Raw genomic sequence first — 20,099 nt, 5'->3', positions numbered from 1 at the left:
TATGTTGGCTGTTACCAGTTGTCAGTTGATAACAACGATTAAATTATAAAGTATGTTAGTCTAAGCTGAGCGCATTTTCAAAGCTTAAATATGTTTCTTTAAAGAAACAATGAAAATGGCTAATAAAATATAATCAGTCAGATTCTGTTATTTAAGTGGTTTTAAAGCCATTATAGGCAGTTATTAATAATTGTATCAATCCAGTTAGTCAGCACAGTACCAGTTACGAGGGACATGTTAATGGGGGTGGCAGTTTTCGGCACTCACCTCAGCGTCAAGTGATTGGGCGTTCGACCCAGTGTGGCCTTGGGCCTGATTGTGCCCTGCTGCGAGTCCTCCTCGCCCTCCGACTTCGTCCCGGGATCGATCCTCTCGATGTCCGAGCTGTGGTGGTGCAGGTGTGGCTGCCGGATCGGGGGTGGTGGTGGCTCCCGCGGATGTGGATGTGGATGGGGATGGGGATGTGGGTGGGCATGGGCATGTCCTTGCTGTTGCATCTGCAGTTGTTGCTGCTGTTGTTGCTGCTGCTGCTGTTGCTGATTGGGATCTGGGGAAGAGCAGGTGATTTCTTTATGGCACGGCGTGTGATGATGCGGGGTGTGGTGAGGGGCATTGTTAGCAATCATTTCGAAAGGAGAGCGTCGATCGTCGGGACTGGACTTCAGTTCAACTCACCAGCGACATCGCCCACCGTCTTGCTGCGTCCTCGGAAACCGGCTGGCTGCATCTGCTGCACATGGGCGTGGCCGGAGCCGTAGTGGACCACACCCACACTGGGCGGCAGGTCGTCCGCCTCCTGGCTGCCCGACAAATTGTCGTAGTCAATGTTGCCAGCAGAGTGGCGCTGCGATCCGGACTTCTTCTTCGGTTTTCCCAGAGTGTGCGAGCCATGAACTATGGTGATCTGGGAAGAAGAATTGAACAAAGGCGTTTTGTAATTAATATTTAAAATTAGTATAACATTTTTTACATCTAAGCTCAAATTATAAGATTTCAATTTTTAATTTAAATTATTTACAGAAAATAAAAGCCTCGTTTATAAAAATTATAGTATATTTGTGTTCATCATTAAATATTGTTCAGGTAAGAAAATGTCTACCATCCATTTAAAAACTAAACATAGAAAGTTTAGTTCAGTAGTAAACTATTTTACTCAATTCTATTTTTACCACTTTTTTGTTAGTGTACAATGTGCAAAGAAAATTATATCATAAACATATTATATAGCGCATAGAGTGCTTTTTAGGAGTCTAACAGTTGTAAATTACCTGCTGCTTGGGTCGTTCCAGTGTCTGCGAGTTGCCCGCGTAGCCCATGCTGCCCATACCCTGCGAGGAGTGTCCGGAGACGGAGCCGGAGCTGCCGCCGAAGTTCTTCATCGGAATTGACATGTTCCGGACGCTCTCGCGGATGATCTGGCGAATGGTCTTCAGGAAGGCGTTGCGGAAGTCGGCGGTGCTGTTGGACAGCACGTAGACCTTCTCGGAGCGACGCTGCAGTTGGGAGCGCAGGTGGATGAGCTCCCACAGGAAGTGCGAGTCCATGTCCTTGGCCGAACTGGCACGCACCTGCACCTCGGTTACGGGTATAAGCACCTGGTAGCGAATGATCTCCACCTCGTTGGTCGCATTCTTGCTGGACACGCCCTGTTTATAAGTAGGAGGGCAAAAAAAAATTGTATATATCTCAGAAAACTATAGTGTCAAATGCCTTTCATACCATCAACTTCTTCTTCTGACGCAGCCGCTCCTTGCAGAGGAACACCACTGCCGACTTGAACACAAAGCACATGGCATGCAGCTCCAGTCCCTTCTTGATCTTGCCCAGGAAGTCCGAAATGTTCAGCCATTCCACTCCTCCATAGTACAGGAGATCTCCTGCAAAATCATAAAAAATCATTAATGAAATTCGAAAACTTCACACTTGCCTTTGGTAAACAAAAAATTTATTTTGATTTCATTATTAATAGGAGTTGGATTATATGTAAATCCATATTTTAAATGATTATTGATTTCTATGATAGAAATATTTTGTTTTACTCTGGAGTTAAAGAACTCGGTTCTCTTTTCAAAACATAAATGTCTTTAAATCTTAGACTTTCTCACCTGGACTCAAGTCGATGGGCTGTTTGCAGGACTTCTGATGCTGCCGGAACAGGTGATCGAAAATGGCGCCGTACTCCTCGTGGATGCGCTGCATCTCGTTGATGTGCTCGGCCACCTTCTCCATTCCCTTGAGTGCCTCTGTTGGGGTTCAAATCAAAAATATATAACATAAAGGTTAGCATTGTATATGCATGTGCATGCTGGATGCATTCACATCCACATCCACTATTGTACATACCACAAAGATGGACATGCTCATCGGCCCGGGTGTCGGTTAGATTGCGCATCTGCTGCAGGAGCAATGGGTACTTGAGGATGCGCTGAATGGGCTTGATCAGATACGATTCCAGGGTGCTGCTGTGCTGCTGCTTGGGATTCCGAGCGGCCAGGAACTCCTGCAGGGCGTGATTGCCCTCGTCTGGATGGGGGAAATAGACGGGATGGAGATGAATTGATGGGCGAATGAAATGCAAATGCAAATTGAGACATTTGCCAAATGATTCGATTTCAATGGACGCTTGTTCGAGTCGGTGTAATTAATTGCAACGTTGGCCCATTACAGTAAATGGAGGGGCGAGGCGAGGCAAGGCAAGGCAAGGCACACGGTACACAAGGTACACAAGGATATGCAGTTACAGCGGCTATGGCAGCGTCACAACGTTGACAAGAAAATGTCATTAACTTGTTCTTATTGTCAGCCGTGCAGCTTTTGATAAAGGCAAAGTCAAAGCCTGTCTGCAGCAGGAGAGGCAGCTGCAACTTTAGCCGGAGCAGATTTACGTCTAATAGCGTCTGTCGCTGGCTGCTTGTCCTTCTGCCAGCCCGACAATCTGCCCCCTTGATACCCTACTACTTCTCAATATCCCTCCAATCCGCAACAGGATTCTCCAGCTCTTGCACGTAACGAAGGCACTTAAGTGCACTTCTTGCTATAATTAATTATCCTTTCAACTTTTTGCATAAAATTTCATGCAACAGTCGGGCGAGTGCAGTGGCTCCACCCTCGAGTGGATGATGCTCCCAGGATATCGTCCTATGGTCCTACGGTCCTACCCCCTGCCCAGTTACCTTGACTACGCCTTGGCTCATTGATTGCAAATATTGTGCATACATTTTTTACCTTGCCAACGCTTTTGATTAGCTGCAAATCCCATCCCATCCACGGACGCATCGATCAAAGTGGCATGGTTTCACATTCAGCCACCAGTGCCAGCTGTTTGCTCGAGTGCTTTTAAGCTTAGTCTAAGTCTAATTTAATTATGGAATGTTTGCATGGCGAGTTTAGTGGAAGAACACCCAGCACACCACCAAGCTCCCAACGCCAACATCCTCGCAGAAGTTCCAAAGCCCTGGCATAGTTTTGGGTCGCCATTTGTAAGCGTGTCATAATTCTACAAGTTTAATTAACAAAAGATACTTGACAGTTGCCACTGCTGCTGCTGCTGCTGCTGCCTTGGCATGAATATGAATATGCTCGGAAAAACCCCAGCCATCACACCCTTTTTTCGGTTGGGAGTTTGCCTTCAGTTTGCGGTTTCCACTTGGGAAGGATGTCGTCGACGTCGGCATTTGCGGTTGTAATTATTCATTTAACTTGCAAATCATTTTAAAGTGGGCGCAACGCGGGCCAGGGGCGTGGCACAATTGAAGCGAATAGTTTGCCAATTGTTCACTCTGTGGGTACGCATCGGTTCGGTTGGGTTTGGTTGGGTTTGGTTCGGTTGTTTGACTTTTACAAGTTTCTTGCTCAACTGAAACTCAAATAGACTTTGACGCTTGACGCTGATTGCAATAGTTGGTACTATTCTCAGCAAGGCTATACACACACACACACCCATGTACAGTGCGTTTCGTTGGAGAAACGCACTTTTGGAAATGTTAATGAGGTCTAGGAAAACTTTTGGATAGGTAAGTTTTTGGCAATATTCGAACTTTTTCCATGCATTAGTTAATTTTGTATTTGTACTTAATTTGCATTTAAAAAGTCAATTAACTAATTACTTTTGTTAATAAGGTTTATTTCTTGGATATATAAAGTTTTAAATTGAATTCTTAAAGTTTTCTTGGGCCTTTTGTTATAAGTTTTAATCTGTAACCTACTTTCAATTTTGTATTATGCAAATTCATTTCTTGTAATGTTGTGTTGTTCTAATTTATTTTTTTCAAGATTTCCTTTTATTTTCTGCCTGCCTAGTTATGCCCTTGTATTTTGTCCTCCACTAACCCTCTGATGTATGTAAATTAATTCCTATAATGTACGAATTTGATTTGTCTGGGGGATTGCGGTGGGGATTCTGGTGGGGAGTACTCACTTGGATGCAGGACTTTCTGCGCCTTGCTGTGACTGGCACAGAACGAGGAATACAGCTTGAAGTGGTTGACGTAATAGAGAAAAGCCGAGCCAATCGCAAAGAGCACATTCTGTGAAGCCGGATAAATTCAATTACTAATGCAGAACTAAGATTACCATTTGCAACGCACCCTGAACTGGCCGCAGTGCTCGAACTTGTTGAACTCCGGCTCCAGGTCCAAGGACTCCTCCAGATTCTGCAGGAACTGGCGCTGGAATGTGACGATCTCGTGGATGTTGCCAAATAGAGCGTTGATCTCGGCATTGGAGAGGAATGTCTCGCGTTTCATGGGCTCCAGATAGTGCTCGAGCAGATTGTTCAAGTGCTGCAAGTTAATCGAGAGGCGGATGGTTCAATAAAGCTCAAAATGGGGGAAGTACTTTTTTTTACGGACAGCGCCGAAAATGCATAAATTAAATTAAAATATCAACGACCGCTGCCTTCACCCCCCCGATTTTGGCCACAACAATTCCCGGCGGAGTTGGCCAGCAGTTATGCTTGGTTGGAGGAAACTTTTTAGTTTTGCCAACTGGCACAAAACATGAAACAAAAAAGAGTGGAGAAATACTGTAGCATAGCCACAGGCGTGCGCTTTCATTTGGAACAATACTTCCGGGCAGCGGGGGCGGTGAGCGGTGGCCTGTAGACGGTGGGCGGGGCAGCACGTTGGCCGCGGTCAGCAGATAAGACCCGAAGCTTTCGCCGTTGCCGCAGCGGCGCTTTACATAATTTCTAAATTATAATAATTATTTGTATGCTTCCTGGCCCAGACCAACGAAAAACCAGACTTGAAGCTGGCTTAAAGCAAACACTGGCAAGGAGAATCGGTGGAAGCAGCAAACAGAACGAGAATCCCAAACAGAAGCAAAGCGACTCAGTTAAAGGATTAAAATTTGCATTTTTAATTGCAGGCGCTCTTTCTGCCGCCACCCCACTCTAATGAACACAAGTCAGTGGTCGATGCTGGGATTTCCATTTAAGTTGGTGCTGGGCACACTGATCGAAAGAAAGGATATTATGAATGCTGGCCGCACTGGCCGAGTAAGGAAAGTTAATTATAAGTCGTTATAAAAAGTCGAATAAAAAGTGCGTAAAAGTCCCTAATGAAATGGTAATTGGTATTTGGTAATTGTGCATTTGACATTTATTTGCTTGCATTGTGAAAAATAATCCAAATATTGATAATTTTTCTTTCTTTAAACATAGTTAACTTTTTAAATAGTATAGTATTAGGGACATAATTTTGATTTTAATTTTAGTAAATTTGGTAAGTTTGTAAATGGTAGGTTTGCCTTATAAAATTGGATAACTAAATAAGGATATTAAAGTTTAAGTAGCACCTTTGTTTCTCATAAATTTAGTTATTAAACATCTCTAAAGGAGCTTTATATTTAATTATGTATTAAATTTATATTTGTAAGCCAAAGGTTTCATGTGGCACTCTCAATTACAAGCACATTTTTTTTCACTGCATAGTAGTAGACTCACCTTCACATAGGTGCGTTCCGTGTCCACCAGCTCCATGACGACTTTGCGCAGCTTCTCCGCATCGGTCAGTTGGCGCGATGGGGTTAATGCCGTGGTCGACACCGACGAGGTGACCGAGCCGGTGGGGCTCGATTTGCGTGTTTCCTGGGGTGAACGACAAAATCCGGTAACCTTAACACGGTTCACAGGTCAGGTTCAAGTTGTTGTTGTTGTTGTTGTTGTTTCAGGTTGTTTCAGTGGTGTCGTGTGGTTGTTGTTATTATTGTTGTTATTATTGTTGTTGTTGTTGTTGTTGTGTTGTGTTGATTGTTGCATGATGAGGAGTTGTTTTCGTGGAACGAAAAGGAACAAACCCAAAGAAAGAACAGAACGAAAAGAGATGCGAGCGCGTGAAAAGGAGACACCAAATAAATGACAATAAACAAAAATGAAGTTAGCCGTGTGACAGAGATAGATAAGAACAGCGATAGTTTATAACACCAGGGGAGGGGTAAAGGGGTTAAGGGGGTATGCCAAATGGGTGGGGTATTCAAATGGGTTGGATGGGTTTTTAAGGCGTGGCCAAGAGCCCGCGGCCACTTTAAGGAGACACGGAGACAGCTGCGGTTCTAAATGACTGTCACGTCCTTGTCCAAGTTGTTGGTGTTGTCCTTTGTCCTCGGAGGGTGTTGGTGTTGGTGTTAGTGCTAGTGCTGGTAATGGTGTGGCGGCCAAAGTGTTTGTGGGTCTCAATCTCAAAACCCCCCTCTCCACAGTCGACCCCCGTCCATGGAAAGTAACAACCTTTGCCTGCTCTTTGTGTGTGTGCGGTTACAAGCACATTTGGCACTGACAGTTGACGCTTGACGGTTGACATACACAATATACATACGGACATGTCGGTGCCCCATCGTATAAGCCATGTAACCTCGACTCCCCCTTCCCTCTTCCCCCTTCTCCCCATCCCCTCCACCCACTACTTTTGCATTAAGACTTAGTGGCGGCAGAGACTTTCGCCTCGAGTCTTCTTCGTGGCTCTTTCTCTTGACTTTTCTCCTGTTTGCCTAACTCTTCTGCCTCGTCTACTTGTCTATTTGCCACAGAACACAAAGCCAAAAAAAAAAACCAACACGAAAACACTGGGAAAAAGTGTTAAATGGAGCATTCCTGATAAATTGACTTAACAAAAGGAATGGCAAATGAATTTGCATTGTAAATGCCTAAACAAACAGAACTCAAACCTCAAAAAAGGTCTTGAACTTGCAGGAAAATGGGGAGTGGAATGCTTTAGAATTCCACAATTTACTTGGATTTTAATAAAATCTGGTTAAGATAAAATATATTCCTGAATATTTGGGTACATTTCTAATAGACACTATTTTAGGTAGAAATTCTGGAATTATTTCGAATATGGACAGTATAGTTCATTACAATAATATCTTAAAAGTTTTTGAACGAATAGTCATTGATACTGTCATTTAAAAAATCTGTAAATATAGTTAGTTGAAATTTTCTATCTTCTTTTTATCCTACTAAAGCTTATTTGATAAATTACGAAATTTTGAAACTATTATGTGGATATTTATGTATGTTAATCGGTGTAGTTGCCAATCTCATTTTATCCAGCTCGGAAACCCATTTGTCACGCTGCCATCGCTAGGCAGTATATTCTTCTCTTTCATGTGCCCCAAGTCCCCTCTCTTTCTTCCCTCTTCTACTGCAATTGCAGTTGTCATTGTTTGGCGCTGTTGTTGCCCGGCATTGTGGAGACATTTCACTTTTATGCAGTTGCACTTTGTGTATTGTTAGTGCCCTCTCTTTCTTCTTGGCTATACCCCTCCCGCTCTCTGGGCTGTTGCAGCTTGTTCTTGTCTACTTTTAACTGTTTTATTGTTCTGCATTCTGGGGCTGAGCTGAGCTGCGCTTCTGATTTGCATAAGCGACGCCGACCCAAAAGCCAAAACAGCAGACAGGGGTTGAAAAAAAGGGAGGAGGCGTGTTTGGGGGCTTGCCAGGTGAGACAGGTGCAACAACAGTGGCAACATCTGCGGCAGCTGCAGCAACGGCAGCTTCTGGTTTCTGGCTTTTGGCGCTGAGTGCCCACATTGTTGCCGCCGGGCTGGCCCAAAGATGAAAAATTTGAAAATGTCTTGAATTTTGCACCCTGCCTCTTCGCTCCGACCTGTGTGAAATGTCAACTTGAATTAAAAGGATTCCTTATATAACACAACACCCACAGTCCCTCGCCCTCCAGGTCGCCTCAGTGTGTTTGTGTGTCACAGTGTTCAAGTATCATTAAATGAAGTGGGTTTCTGCCAGTTTCGAGCACACTTGGGGAAAGCATATCCAGAAAACAAAGTGCATTCTGTGGCATCTTTGCTTGTTGTTCTATCTGTCCCGTCACCCCATCTTTCTCAACCCATCTGTACACTGAGGAAAAAATTAACTTGACTTGGGAATGTTTCGTATCTTAAGTTTGCATCCTAAAACAACATTGCTTTCATTAGATCATTTTAAACTCTAAAAATGTCATTATTAAAAAATGTAATAACAAGTTAATATTTAAGATTAGGGCATCTGATAAAAAAATTATAAATTATTAATTGGAAAATGGATAGTTCCTTGAATTTATAAATATTAACATTTTAAAAATTTGGCTTGAAAATATGTTGAAATGGGACAATTATTTTTATTTTGAGTATTATTTTTATGTATTAGAAAAGCTTAAGTCAAACCTTTTAAATTCAACATAAAACTTAGCGGTTGATTAAAGTTTTATTTAAAATTCAACTTCTTGTTATTAAAAACCTTTTGCTTAATAACTCTGAAACATTTTCATTCGCGTTGCAATTAAATAGAGTTCCCAAAACTTGCGAGGTTGCAAACTAAGAATTAAATTTTTTTGAATACCAAGAACATTTGTTCTTGAGTACTTTTTCTCTCTGTTGGCATATCTGTTGTCCTGTATATATATATAGATATCCTTGATATTTTTATGCCAGCCACATTGCTATCCGTGACGTTTATTGTTTGCTGGCTGAAGAAGTAGGAAGAGGCCTTCTCTTGGCGGCAGCGGCGACCCAATAGGCCAAATTTGCCATGACATCTTGAGATGTGTCGAGACACGCCTTGGGGCATAGAGCTCTCAGAGATCTTGCTTCCTGCTACGAGTATCCCAGTTGCCACATCTTTTTGTGCAAATTTCAATTTGTGCACATTTCAATCACAAGTGCTCATTGGGGAGTGGAGGAAGTCGGCCTTCCGAAAACCACACCACCCAACACCCACAACCTACAACCTACAACCTACAACCCATTCCCGTTCCCATTCCCATTCTCATTCCCATTTCTTCCCACCCATCGACCGTCGTGTTTGGCGCTCGTTTTAATAGTTTCCGTTTCCGCTTTGCGAGTTCAAAGCAATTTGATTTGCCTTCCAAGTGGCAGGTTCCTGTGGGACGGGGGGTAAATGCGGAAAGGGGTGGGATTGGGGGGCGGTGCTGGGGTCATGGGGGGCGGTCGATAGAGTTGTGTTTGCGTTTGGTTACCCCACTCCCAGTTTCCAGTTTACAGTTTACCCCATTCTTATTCCCCTCGCCCCGATTTTCGGGCACTGCACTTACTTGCTCTGCGGTCTTAAGCAGATTCTCAATCTCAAAACTGCTCGTACGCGATGTGGGCTTGGCCACGCCCAGTCCGCCAACGACCACGCCCCCGCCCAGCGCCAACTGGGCGGCCATTGCGGCCGGATCCACAAAGGAGGTGGCCGGCGAGCTTTCCGCCTCCGGCGAGTACAAATCCTTGCTAGTGCCATCTGGAAATTGGAGGGGAGATAAGCGAATGTTGTGATTAAGTATTATTATTATTACTACTTTTATTATTATTAGTTTTGGCCTGCCTCGTAATTAGTTGTGTGTGGCAGGCGCTCGGAGAATATCGATTAAATGCTCGTTTTTTTTCGGTTATTTGTTGCTTGTTAATTTTAAATTCCATGTTTGTGCAGTAAAAAGCGAGCGAAGGAATTTTAATACTTGCAAAAATGGCACGCCCTCCTTTCACTTTTACTCCCCATTTTGCTGCCCTGCCTCAAAGCCGAAAGTAATAACGACAAAAAACAGCCAGCAGCAACAACAAGCAGTAATGATTATTGCTGCAATGTGTTTGCCACAACGTCCACACGCTCAGGACGAAAAAGAGCGAAGGATACAGGCGGCGAGAAGGAAAGGCACGCTCTTAACCAAAAGAAATTTATGGCCCATACATATGAGGCCAACTCGCAGACAAGCTCCCTTGCACTTCCCAAAAAAGATACCGCAACTATTTTGGCAATTTTTGATCTTAGAAACAAAGCAATTTCCTCAAAGAAACTAGCACAGAGTTATCCAAACTGCAGATGCTATATTGTTTTGAAAAGCAAAAAGTTACAGAAACTTTTAGATATTAAGTTGGCTAACAATAAGTTGCAAAAACAGAGTACCCAATCTAAAGATTTAAAAAACCGAGTACCTAAATTAACATTCTGAAAAGTTTTCGGGGTGAGTACGTGGGAGCAAAATTTTAAAAGTTCAAAAGTGTAATATTCAACACTTATTTCGGCTTACGATAATAAAACAATTGAAAATAAATGGCCCCATATGGTTTTCAGTTGCGTTTATATTTGCATCAAGCTTTAAATCAGAAACTAGATATTCCAACAAGTCAAAATGAGTTTTCAGTGTATTTTGGTATATATTTCTAAGCACGTGTGTCTTTTTGTGGCCTGTAGTAGAAGTAGTTTTGCCAGCACCCAGGAATCATTTAAAAATCATGTCCTTCAAGAACGCCTTGGAGTCCTGGTGTCTCGAGTCTTCTGTTCCCCAACTGCTAGTGTCTTGTGTTTTCTTGGTCCCTCTGCATGCAAATTTGCTGGCAACAAATTTTATGAACATTTTCCCTAAAATTTGACACCACTCCACACCACACACACACTGTGCGTTTAGTTATTGGAAATTGCCGTCTTATAAATTTCAGTTTGCGGTCTCCTTTTGCAAATTGCACGTAGTCCTGGTCCTAGGGCTTTCCCAAAGTCCTGCCAGAAGCCTGAGCTAATAACTCGTGGACGTGCCAAGCCAAATTCGTCGATGGCAAACAACTTGGGCAGTTTTAGTGGCTTTAAATAAAGTAAGACTTGCAGTTGTTTATGGCAGGAAGATACGCTCGAGGAGCTCTCAACTTGGGCCACTTTTTCGTTCATGTTTTTCTGCCAGGATACTAAACAACTTGGCACAAGTCCTGCACAGTTTCTTGGGGGTTAATGATCCCATGATTGTTTTCCAAGTTTGCGGAATAATCCGACTCTTTTCTCGTTGGCTTAACTTGGTTGGCTTAACTTTCGCGAATGCATTTCCGTAATTTAATACCACTAATTGGCAAGATAGCAGGTAAAAGGTATCAATAAACTATTTTTTTGCTGGCAAAAATTTAATTGAAAATTGGTGGCTTTCACCAGGGGAACAAAATCCCTGTAATCAGTAACTCTGCTTTTGTATGCTTTTATTGTCCCTTTAACTATCCTTCTTTTCTGGCCAACTTTTTGAGCCGCCAGGATGTGTGTCAAAAAAAAAAAGTTGAAATAAATATTAATACGCACACACACACACGGCTACCACATTTGCGTGCATATATAGAGAGTCGTTTAATTTCTGCTACAATTTTTGTTTTGTTGTTATATTTTTTATTTTAATTCTTTTTTAGTGTTCGTTCTGTGCCTTTTAATTGTTTGCCGCAACAAAAAAGTTTCATTTTGTGTGCTGTTGTTGCCGCTGTTGTTGTTGTTGTTGTTTGCCGCTGCTGCGTTTGTTGGCTTTAATTGTTTTGTGTTCTTAGCCACTTCGGCTTTTTGAGTGCAGTGCAGCGTGTGTGTGTAGTGTATGTGTGTGTGTACGCGCTCATATGTATGCTGCAGTTTGTAATCCTGTGATTATGTAGTTGGTTGTTGCGAAACGACACACACCCACAATCGTCTCTCTTTTTCTCTCCCTACTTATTGATGTAATTGTTGTTGTACATGTTGTACACCCACACACACTCAGTGCTTCTCTTTCGCACCCTCCGTATTGCCATCTCTTTCGCTGGCCGTTGTCTAGAGCCAGCATTTAATGCAAAAAAAAAAGGAGGGGGAAAAAAATATAAATTACTTTAATGAACTTTACAAATTCGCATGCATGCCCGGAAATGCGCTTTTTCGTTTCCTGCCGCACACACACACACACACATTCTCCCATTCGCATTCTGGGTTAAAGGATTAAGGGAGAGGGAAGCGGAGGTATGGGGACGCACCTCAACGTTAAGGCTCGTGGAACCGGACCCCAAGCCATACACGGATACGGACACGGAACCGTAACCATAGCCGTGATTAGTATGCTTTTGTTGTGCGAGTGGCTGATGAATGCTGCCTGTGGTTATCCCCCCTCCCCGCTCCCGTTCTTTTCACTCCAGCTTAAATGTTTAAAAACTGCCGAATTTCCACACACAACAATTTCGAGGTTACCCCGTGGGGAGAATTGTTTCGGTTTTGCATTTGGATGCATTTGGGTGCATTTGGGCAGGCGGTACTTACTCCAACCCGGGGCCGGAACAATCAGTCCAGTTATCATCTCCTCGCTCATCACCGGCGGATCTGTGGGCGGCGGCGGGCACACCAGTGAATCAATCATATCGTCCGTGACCCTCATGATCCCCACAAGATCTGGTGGCTCCGTACGGGAAGACCTGCAGAATGATAAAGAAAAGGGGATTCAAAAAAGAGATTATATATATTAGAATAATTTCCATTTCTAACCCTCTTGTCAAAGTGAAAATTTAAATGCTGAGCACAACACTTGTACGTATATGGATGAAATCAATACTAATTAAGATGCAAATTATCTGGTTTTTATTAACACATAGAGGTAAAAAGAAAAAAAAATGGGTTTAACTTGCAGCTGTAAATTTGATTTTTTTAATAAAAATCATTATTCGTTCGATTGAAGTCAATTTTATTTTACCAATGATAGAAAGAAACAAAAAACTGTTAGATTATAAAAATATACATACAACCTGTCATAAGTTGTGAAGTTCATATTGGAATGCTCTGATTGCTTTTATTAAAAAACAGATTTAATGGCATACAAAAAGCTTTGAGTTGTGGTAAATGTGTTTTAGTTTGTTTAATACCAAGACTATTTTTATTTTGCGTAAATGATGTGTAAGTAACTTTAAATTTTTTGTTATTTAAAAACTGTCGGAAACTTAAAACGAATTATTTAAATAAATTTTGTGCCGTGTAGTATTTGCATAATTTCCGTTTCTGACCCTCCTGACAAATCCAAACAAGTGAACGTATAGCGACACCTGGAATGGATTCCGGACTACCGACTGCGGACTGCCGTGACCTTTTTCTGTGTCAGTGCGCGAAATTAGCAAAAGATGCGGAAAATGCTCCCAATGTGCATAATTTGAATGGACGGACGACTGGCAGGGGAGGAGGTCAGGGGTCATTTGGCTCTACAAACGCTTAGCACAAAAGCTTTTCTGTTTTCGTTTGCCATAAAGAGAAGCTAATTAGGCTATCAAAATGCCGTTCGGCTCGGCCGAAAGGTGATGCAAGTGGGGGGTAGGAAAATTCGGGGGTTGGAAAGTGGGGGACAGGGGGCTGGATGGTCAGCGAAACGGAACCAAGGGAACCAACCCACCGACCACGTTCTAACTGCATGGCAAGCGAGAGAACGTGAAGTGGCAACGTGTTTGGGTTACGGCTTGTCTACCCATTTTGCCCGGTTTTCCAAACGTTTTCCTTTTCCCCAACCTCGAACCGCCACTCGACCAACCCCGCCACGCTCCGCACACATTTTCCAGCTGCGGCTTGAACTTGTTGTTGACTTTGCTGAAAAACTATAAACCGAAAATGGTTCGAGAATGTACATGGAACATTTTTCGGTTCAAACATCTATTTTTTTCGCCCATCGACTTGCTTTTTTGGTCTTTTTTCCGATTTGTTGCGAAACAATTTCTGCCACTGGGTTAGTTACCATTTTTTCGAGTGGGAAACTTCTTATGGTGTAACATCATCAAAAATTGGCAAAGCTTGTCGATTGTTGACATTCTGGGGTGTGTGAACTTGATGTGGCTTGTGGCCAGTTGGTCGAGTGATGCCAAGAGTTAGAAAGCTTGCACAGAATGTTTTTAATTAACAACATCAGCAGCTGCAGGTTGCGGTTTTATGGATTTTTTTAAAGCTTGCCATGGCCAATAATAAGGATTGTGGAAGGAAAACCGATAAAATCTGTCAGTCAGTCGGGTTTTCCTTCAACTTTATGAGCCATATAACAGGGAAATGGACACAAATTTCCACACAATGGTAGAACAATGGGCTGGATATTGCATTACGCTGTCACGAGTTGCCCTAAAGCTAATTGACAGCATTGCTGGCCGCAGTGACTAAAATAGTTAATTAATCCGTGTAACTGAAATTTAAACAATGGCCATATGCGCCCACATGGGGCGCGGCCACACGGCGTATACTTTATCGCCGGCCATTCAAGTCGGAACATCGAAACAGATGTTAAGCAGGGCGTAAACAAGAACAATGCTGGTCTGTGGCTGTCATAACTTACCGCATCATCATGCTGAGCGATTGTTCCTCCTGCAGGACGCTCTCCAAGTACATCATATCTAGATCGGACACAATTGCGCCATTGATGACCATTATTTCGTCTCCTTTGATAATGCCTGCAATTGGTTGTACAGCGTTAGTTATAGATACATACTTTATATATTGTTGCATATAGGTTGAGTTTCTGCCACGGTCATTGTTACTTTTCAGTCCCATTCCCCATTCCCCATTCCCCATTCCCCATTCCCCGTTCCCATTCCCTGTAGCTTAGACAATGGGTTCTGCTCCGTTCGGGGCGGGATCTAATGCTGCCTGCCGAGCAATCAAGGTGGTTCTATGGGGCTGGAATCAATGTCTGACAATTGTGCGGCTGCTGTGCACCACTGACATCTTTTATGTAACAAGCGATAAGCGGTATGTCTTCGGCTGATACTACTGCTACTGCTGCTGCTACTTCTGCTGTTGCTATTGCAGTTTCCATGCTCGTAAAACAATAACAACAAGAGCATTGTGGTTTTTGCATTGTTCATACGCCACGTTATCCCAGCGCCATCTATGCACTGATCGAAAAAACGAGATTCAAGGTGTAAGATAGAATTGCTTTTGAATTATTTTCATATTGTAACCTATTTCCTTCACTGATTAAGAACAGAATAGCAGGTGTTTCCTGATCAAGAAGCTAAGGCTTCCAGTTTAAAAAGTAGCTTGATTTTATGTTATTTGTTAAATAATTTGTGTAAGCTTGGCAAAACCAAGCTGGCAAACAAGTATTACAAATTATAACATAAGGGGACGCCACAGAAATCAAGTGGTCAAGAAGTACGCAACAATATGTTTTTGTTTGAATGTCTTACAAAAGATTTACATCTTTCTATTTGCACTGCATACTCTTGAAACCTTCATAAGTGACTTTAAAATCGTAGTCATTTCTGTTTAGCTAAAGGCAAATTCAACACAGACGGAAGTATTTACTTCTCGACGGACTTGAGTCATATTTTGATAAAATTTACTCAATTTAAGATTATGTTTTTCTCAGTGATTCCCTGCACGGCGTTCGTTAGCATTTTCTACTTTGTCTGCATGACTCGTCTATCATGTGTGTGTGTCTTCTACTCGCTGGCTGAGTTTTCTACAGCATTTATTCTATTCCTTGTTGCCTGCTTCGACCTGTCTTACCCCGGTCACTCCCACTCCCATTCCGCCCATCTTTTCTTCCTGTTGACGACATGCATTCAGTTGCCTGCAGTTGCAAGTTGCCAGTGTCGCTTATCATTGTTGGTGCAGCAGCAGCAACATTTTCTTAAGGCAAAGTTCGATAGACAGATATATGTCCGGAGCCCGCCTTGTGGCAATATTTTACCTGTGTTACACCTTCGTTTGGATTCTTTTTCGGAATGGAAGGGGAGTGGGTTGGTGTGTTCAGCCCCTGCATTTGTTACAATTTAAACGGATTTTTACATCTTAATGCTGGCAAGGCATGACACATGCGATTTAGCATATGAAATGCACAAATATATTCATGTATAGTATGCAAGTGTCGTGCTGTACTTTATCCGGATGATTATTTCTGGCTCTGGGAAAAGACAAATTTTATTTATATTGCGGTGGCTGCGATGTCTCATCCCCTTATCCCTTTAGCCCCTTTTTATTCCTATTTGGCCTGGCATATGCGTTGTCAACACGTTCGCTTTGCTGTTTTCCAGTTGGCCTGGCCCAAAAGAAGTCAGAGCAAATTGTTATTCCATGTTTGCCAAATGCTTTGCCACGCTTGTTCCAGCGCTAAAGTTGCGCCACTCAAAAAGAGCCGAACTTTGTGCACTTGCAGCCACCCAAGTAGGGAATAAGTTGCTGTTAAAAAAAACTCGTGGATGGAAGAGAAGCGAAGACTTTAAGACTTGTGCTTGAAGAAGCCAGAAGCCCAGAGTTTTCCCTAAGTTTTCCGCCAGCGTCTTCATCAGGGCCACCGCATTTCCTCGCAGTTCGTTACCATTTCACAATTAGCCAAGCCAAAGTGGCTAGAATTTTCCGCTCCCCAGCCACATTTGCATTTGAAAGCTGCGGTCAGGATTTGTTTTGGTTTTTGTTTTTGTAATCCATCGGGGCAAACTTTTGTGCAATTCCGTCGTAGATGTTGTCTTCCAGCCTGTCCGAGCTTTGTTTTGCGGTTGCTGCTTAAGAGTTGCGTCTTTCGACATGCTAATAGCCATTATATTCAATTGTGCCTGGGCACTTCCCCGCCAGCTCGCCCTTCAATCATCTCTGGTTAGTGGCCAAAAATGGGGAGGAGGTGGTGTTGGCGAACCGGGGGCACAAAGTTTCCTATTGCGTTCTGCGTTTTGCAAATGTAAATGCGAGTCCTGAGTCCTGAGTCCTTAATTTATGCATACACACGCCACTACAATGAGTGGGGGATATTCTCGCAGAGAGCCGGCCAGATAACGCTAACGGTAGAGGGCTTAAAGCCGCACTTAAAGCTCAAAACATTGTATACGCAATATTTGATGGCAAATGCTGCCAAAGCCAGGCAATCAGCATAGATATGGTGAGGCATTGATACTGGGGAATCAGAGTCAATAAGACCTTTATCCATGTCTATTGGAAATATTTTGTATATACCAAACTATGCAAATGCTACTGAGTGAATTGATATGGCGAGTTCATAGACAAATGGCTTCTTATTTAGTAATATGTAATTTTTTTTTAACTATCTAACTATCTATCTATCAAACTCACAACTAAAATAGCAACTCACTTCTTTCTTAAGAAAATATAAATTTACAGAAAGTTTAACACTTTAACCTTTATAAAATACACTTTTAACATAAATATTATTTGAATTGTAATTTTGCGGTTAATTCTTCGAAGTTTGGTGACGTCTTTAATTTACAAAGCTTGCAAACAAGTCACACGTTCAACTCGTCGTATACGCAATATTTTATAGTAATTGCGTTAAGGAAAAGTTTGCTAATTGACTTTCCAACCCAAGCTGATGCAAAAAGATCAATGTTATAACTGCTTTAGTGTCAATTCGCGGTAATTTAATTAAGCTAAGGCTTCCTGCATTTCCCAGCCAGCGAATGCAACATTTGCTCAGTCGTAAAACTCATTAGCACAACTCATTCACTCTACTACTTTTTCCTTGCATTCTTGCTGGCAGTCCAACTTTTTGCCTCCTGCGGTTGGGCTTCTTTTTTTTTTGTTTTTATCACCGGTGCACTCCTTCCGGAGAATTTCGTGCGCATTGTTTCATGGATTTTTGATTCGTTGTCGCCTTCAAAACCAACCAAATGAGCGCCACTCGCACTCGACGTGCTTAATGAGTTTTCTGTCGTTACTGCAGCATGAAATGTTCTTTCGGTTCATCACTTTGCCAAGTGCAGCACTGCAGTTTTTCCACCTGAAGGAGAAATGGGTATGACAAGGGGTAGCTGCTGCTGCTGCTGCCTGTCAGTTCCATAATTTAAGGCGCTGTTCTAGTGGCATTTCGACTACATCTACTTGACTCCATGGCGATGTTGTCGTCGTAGCCGGCAAATGCAAATGCCAACTTAAGTTGATTTTAAGTGATAGAAAAACAACAGAGCGGCGGCGGGCGGGTGGGTAAGAGGAGCTGAGACGGACGGCTCACTCTCGAGGCGAACCCCTTTAAGGACCTGGAAGCCGCCATCGCCGCAGCCGAAGTAAGCCGTCGCCCACACCTGGCAAACATTTCGAGTGCGCTGCTCATCACCATCATCGTCATGCTCATCCTCATCCACATTGTGGCGCCCACCTGCAAGCCACACATTTCGCAAGGCGAACAAGCGCTGACAGTTGACTTTTCGCATTGCACGCCCCGAGGATCTCCTCCTGCCCCTCACCCTCATCCACCTCCTCCTCCATCTCCATTCGGGCTCAAACTCCACTTGACTCGACTCGGTCTCCCTTGTAGACCAAAGTGAGTTTGCTCAAGTTTCGTCTTGTGCTCTCCACTTTTTTTTTGACATAAAAGTGAAAAGCATTTAAATATAAAAGCAGCATACAACTACAGAAAAGAGCAGGCGGAAAAGCAGGGGGGAGGCTACCTGGGCACTTTATAATTTTCTGGGGAAACATTGGGCCACATTGTTTCGCTCAGGGCGCCAGGTGAATAAAGCGGAGTGGGATTGGAAGTGGACGTGCAAGTGGAAGTGGAAGTGGAGTCTCCTTGGGGATCCGAAGACAAAGACTCTATTTCATTTCCTTGCGTTCCGCTGCGTCACCTCAATGGCATAAATTAAATGCACGATTTCATCGCCTGAATGCGATTTGTGTCAAAACCCATTTTCGTCCTGTCATCTCCTGGATGGACTCAAAGGCGAAGTCGTCCTTTGTACTCACCATTGTGCATGGCCACACTCTTGTCCTCCACGCGACTCACGTAGCAGCAGAGCTCGTCCTGGCGCTCGGCGTTCTCGATCAGCTCCGCCTCCACGGAGAAGCCCCACATCTGCTCGAGGGTGGTGCGCTGCAGCTCCACCTGGTACAGGATCTTCATGCAGACCTCCACGAACTCGTGATTATGTAGCTGTGGAGAAGGAAATTTACAAAGATTATTACTCATCAGTCGTACTAAGGCTTTATCTTGAATTTATAACTTAACAAGTACATAGTTCTCCAAAGTGGCATGTCTTTTGTTTTCTCTATTACGTTTTGATGTTTATTACATATTTGTTTAATCATTTTACTTTTATGAAAAAAATCTTAATATAAAAGTCCCAAATAACATACATTTTCGTTTCCTGCTTACTACTCTGATTTCATGGAATCTTGTTCAACAAAATGTTTTATTTTGTTAGAGCAAATTTTCGTTGTAAATCAAATATAATAGAAGAAATTGAATAGCTAATAAGGCTAGTATATGAATCTTAATTAAAGATATAGTTTTACAAATAAATATTTTTCGAATTTGTTTTAACTAGGTGAGCTCCAGAAATTAAATTAAAAAGTAACACAAATTTATGATCCATTTTTGGCAACGCGTTCTGAGGGAAAGTGAGTTTGAGTGCGCGAGCTAAGTGCCAAATTAGCCGAGTTACGCAAGCAATCATGGAGGCAGGGGCAGCCATTGATTGAGTGGAGTTACAGCAAGTTGCTCAAGTTGTTGTCGAAATTTATTGAACTGCCACCGGCGAACGAAACTTTTTATCAAGCCCACAGAAACTGCCACTGCCACCATTCCCCATTCCGACTCTATTTGCAGCTGCAGTTGCACATTTTTGCCATTTGCCAATTGGCCTAGCCAATATTTACTAGCTTGTTGTTGAGGTCGGAGTTCGGAATGCTAGGCGTTCGGGTGCCGGAGGTCAGAAAGTTTTCAACTAGCGGCTGACTTGGCAGCTGGCTAAAGTCTCACCTAGACTAATAGTGTGCCAACTGAAGGGGAAACGGGAAATGGCCAACGGGAAAGTTCATAATTTATGGCATTATGTTTCTGGAAATCGAAGAGTAATCGGCAGACCGGGTGTGGAGATGAGCTAATTGCGGAATTTCGTATTTTGTTGCAAGCCAAGCTCCTGCCCGTTTT

At 42.9% G+C, this 20,099-nt stretch overlaps 1 protein-coding gene across 17 annotated transcripts in view; it reads right to left on the bottom strand.

Moving 5' to 3' along the window:
* LOC108147419 overlaps positions 1-20,099 on the bottom strand; it is an 87,277-nt gene that overhangs the window by 9,772 nt on the left and 57,406 nt on the right. For 11 of the 17 annotated variants that reach the window (XM_017273871.2, XM_017273869.2, XM_017273870.2 and 8 more), the window contains 13 exons: positions 18,914-19,100; positions 14,556-14,670; positions 12,521-12,672; positions 9,546-9,736; positions 5,945-6,115; positions 4,587-4,781; positions 4,418-4,526; positions 2,344-2,523; positions 2,106-2,243; positions 1,720-1,877; positions 1,269-1,646; positions 676-904; positions 268-568 (listed from right to left, as the gene is read on the bottom strand). In XM_017273871.2, the coding sequence (XP_017129360.1) occupies positions 268-568; positions 676-904; positions 1,269-1,646; positions 1,720-1,877; positions 2,106-2,243; positions 2,344-2,523; positions 4,418-4,526; positions 4,587-4,781; positions 5,945-6,115; positions 9,546-9,736; positions 12,521-12,672; positions 14,556-14,670; positions 18,914-19,100 (2,504 nt within the window). Of the gene's footprint in view, positions 1-267; positions 569-675; positions 905-1,268; positions 1,647-1,719; positions 1,878-2,105; positions 2,244-2,343; positions 2,524-4,417; positions 4,527-4,586; positions 4,782-5,944; positions 6,116-9,545; positions 9,737-12,520; positions 12,673-14,555; positions 14,671-18,913; positions 19,101-20,099 lie in introns of those variants that run through there. The other 6 variants (XM_017273873.2, XM_017273859.2, XM_017273864.2 and 3 more) reach the window with 3 other exon arrangements.

Source organism: Drosophila elegans, unplaced genomic scaffold (genome assembly GCF_018152505.1).
Source record: "Drosophila elegans isolate 14027-0461.03 unplaced genomic scaffold, ASM1815250v1 contig_208, whole genome shotgun sequence".
In the NCBI taxonomy this organism is placed as follows: Eukaryota; Metazoa; Arthropoda; class Insecta; order Diptera; family Drosophilidae; genus Drosophila; species Drosophila elegans.
This window is presented reverse-complemented; position numbering and strand designations above follow the sequence as displayed.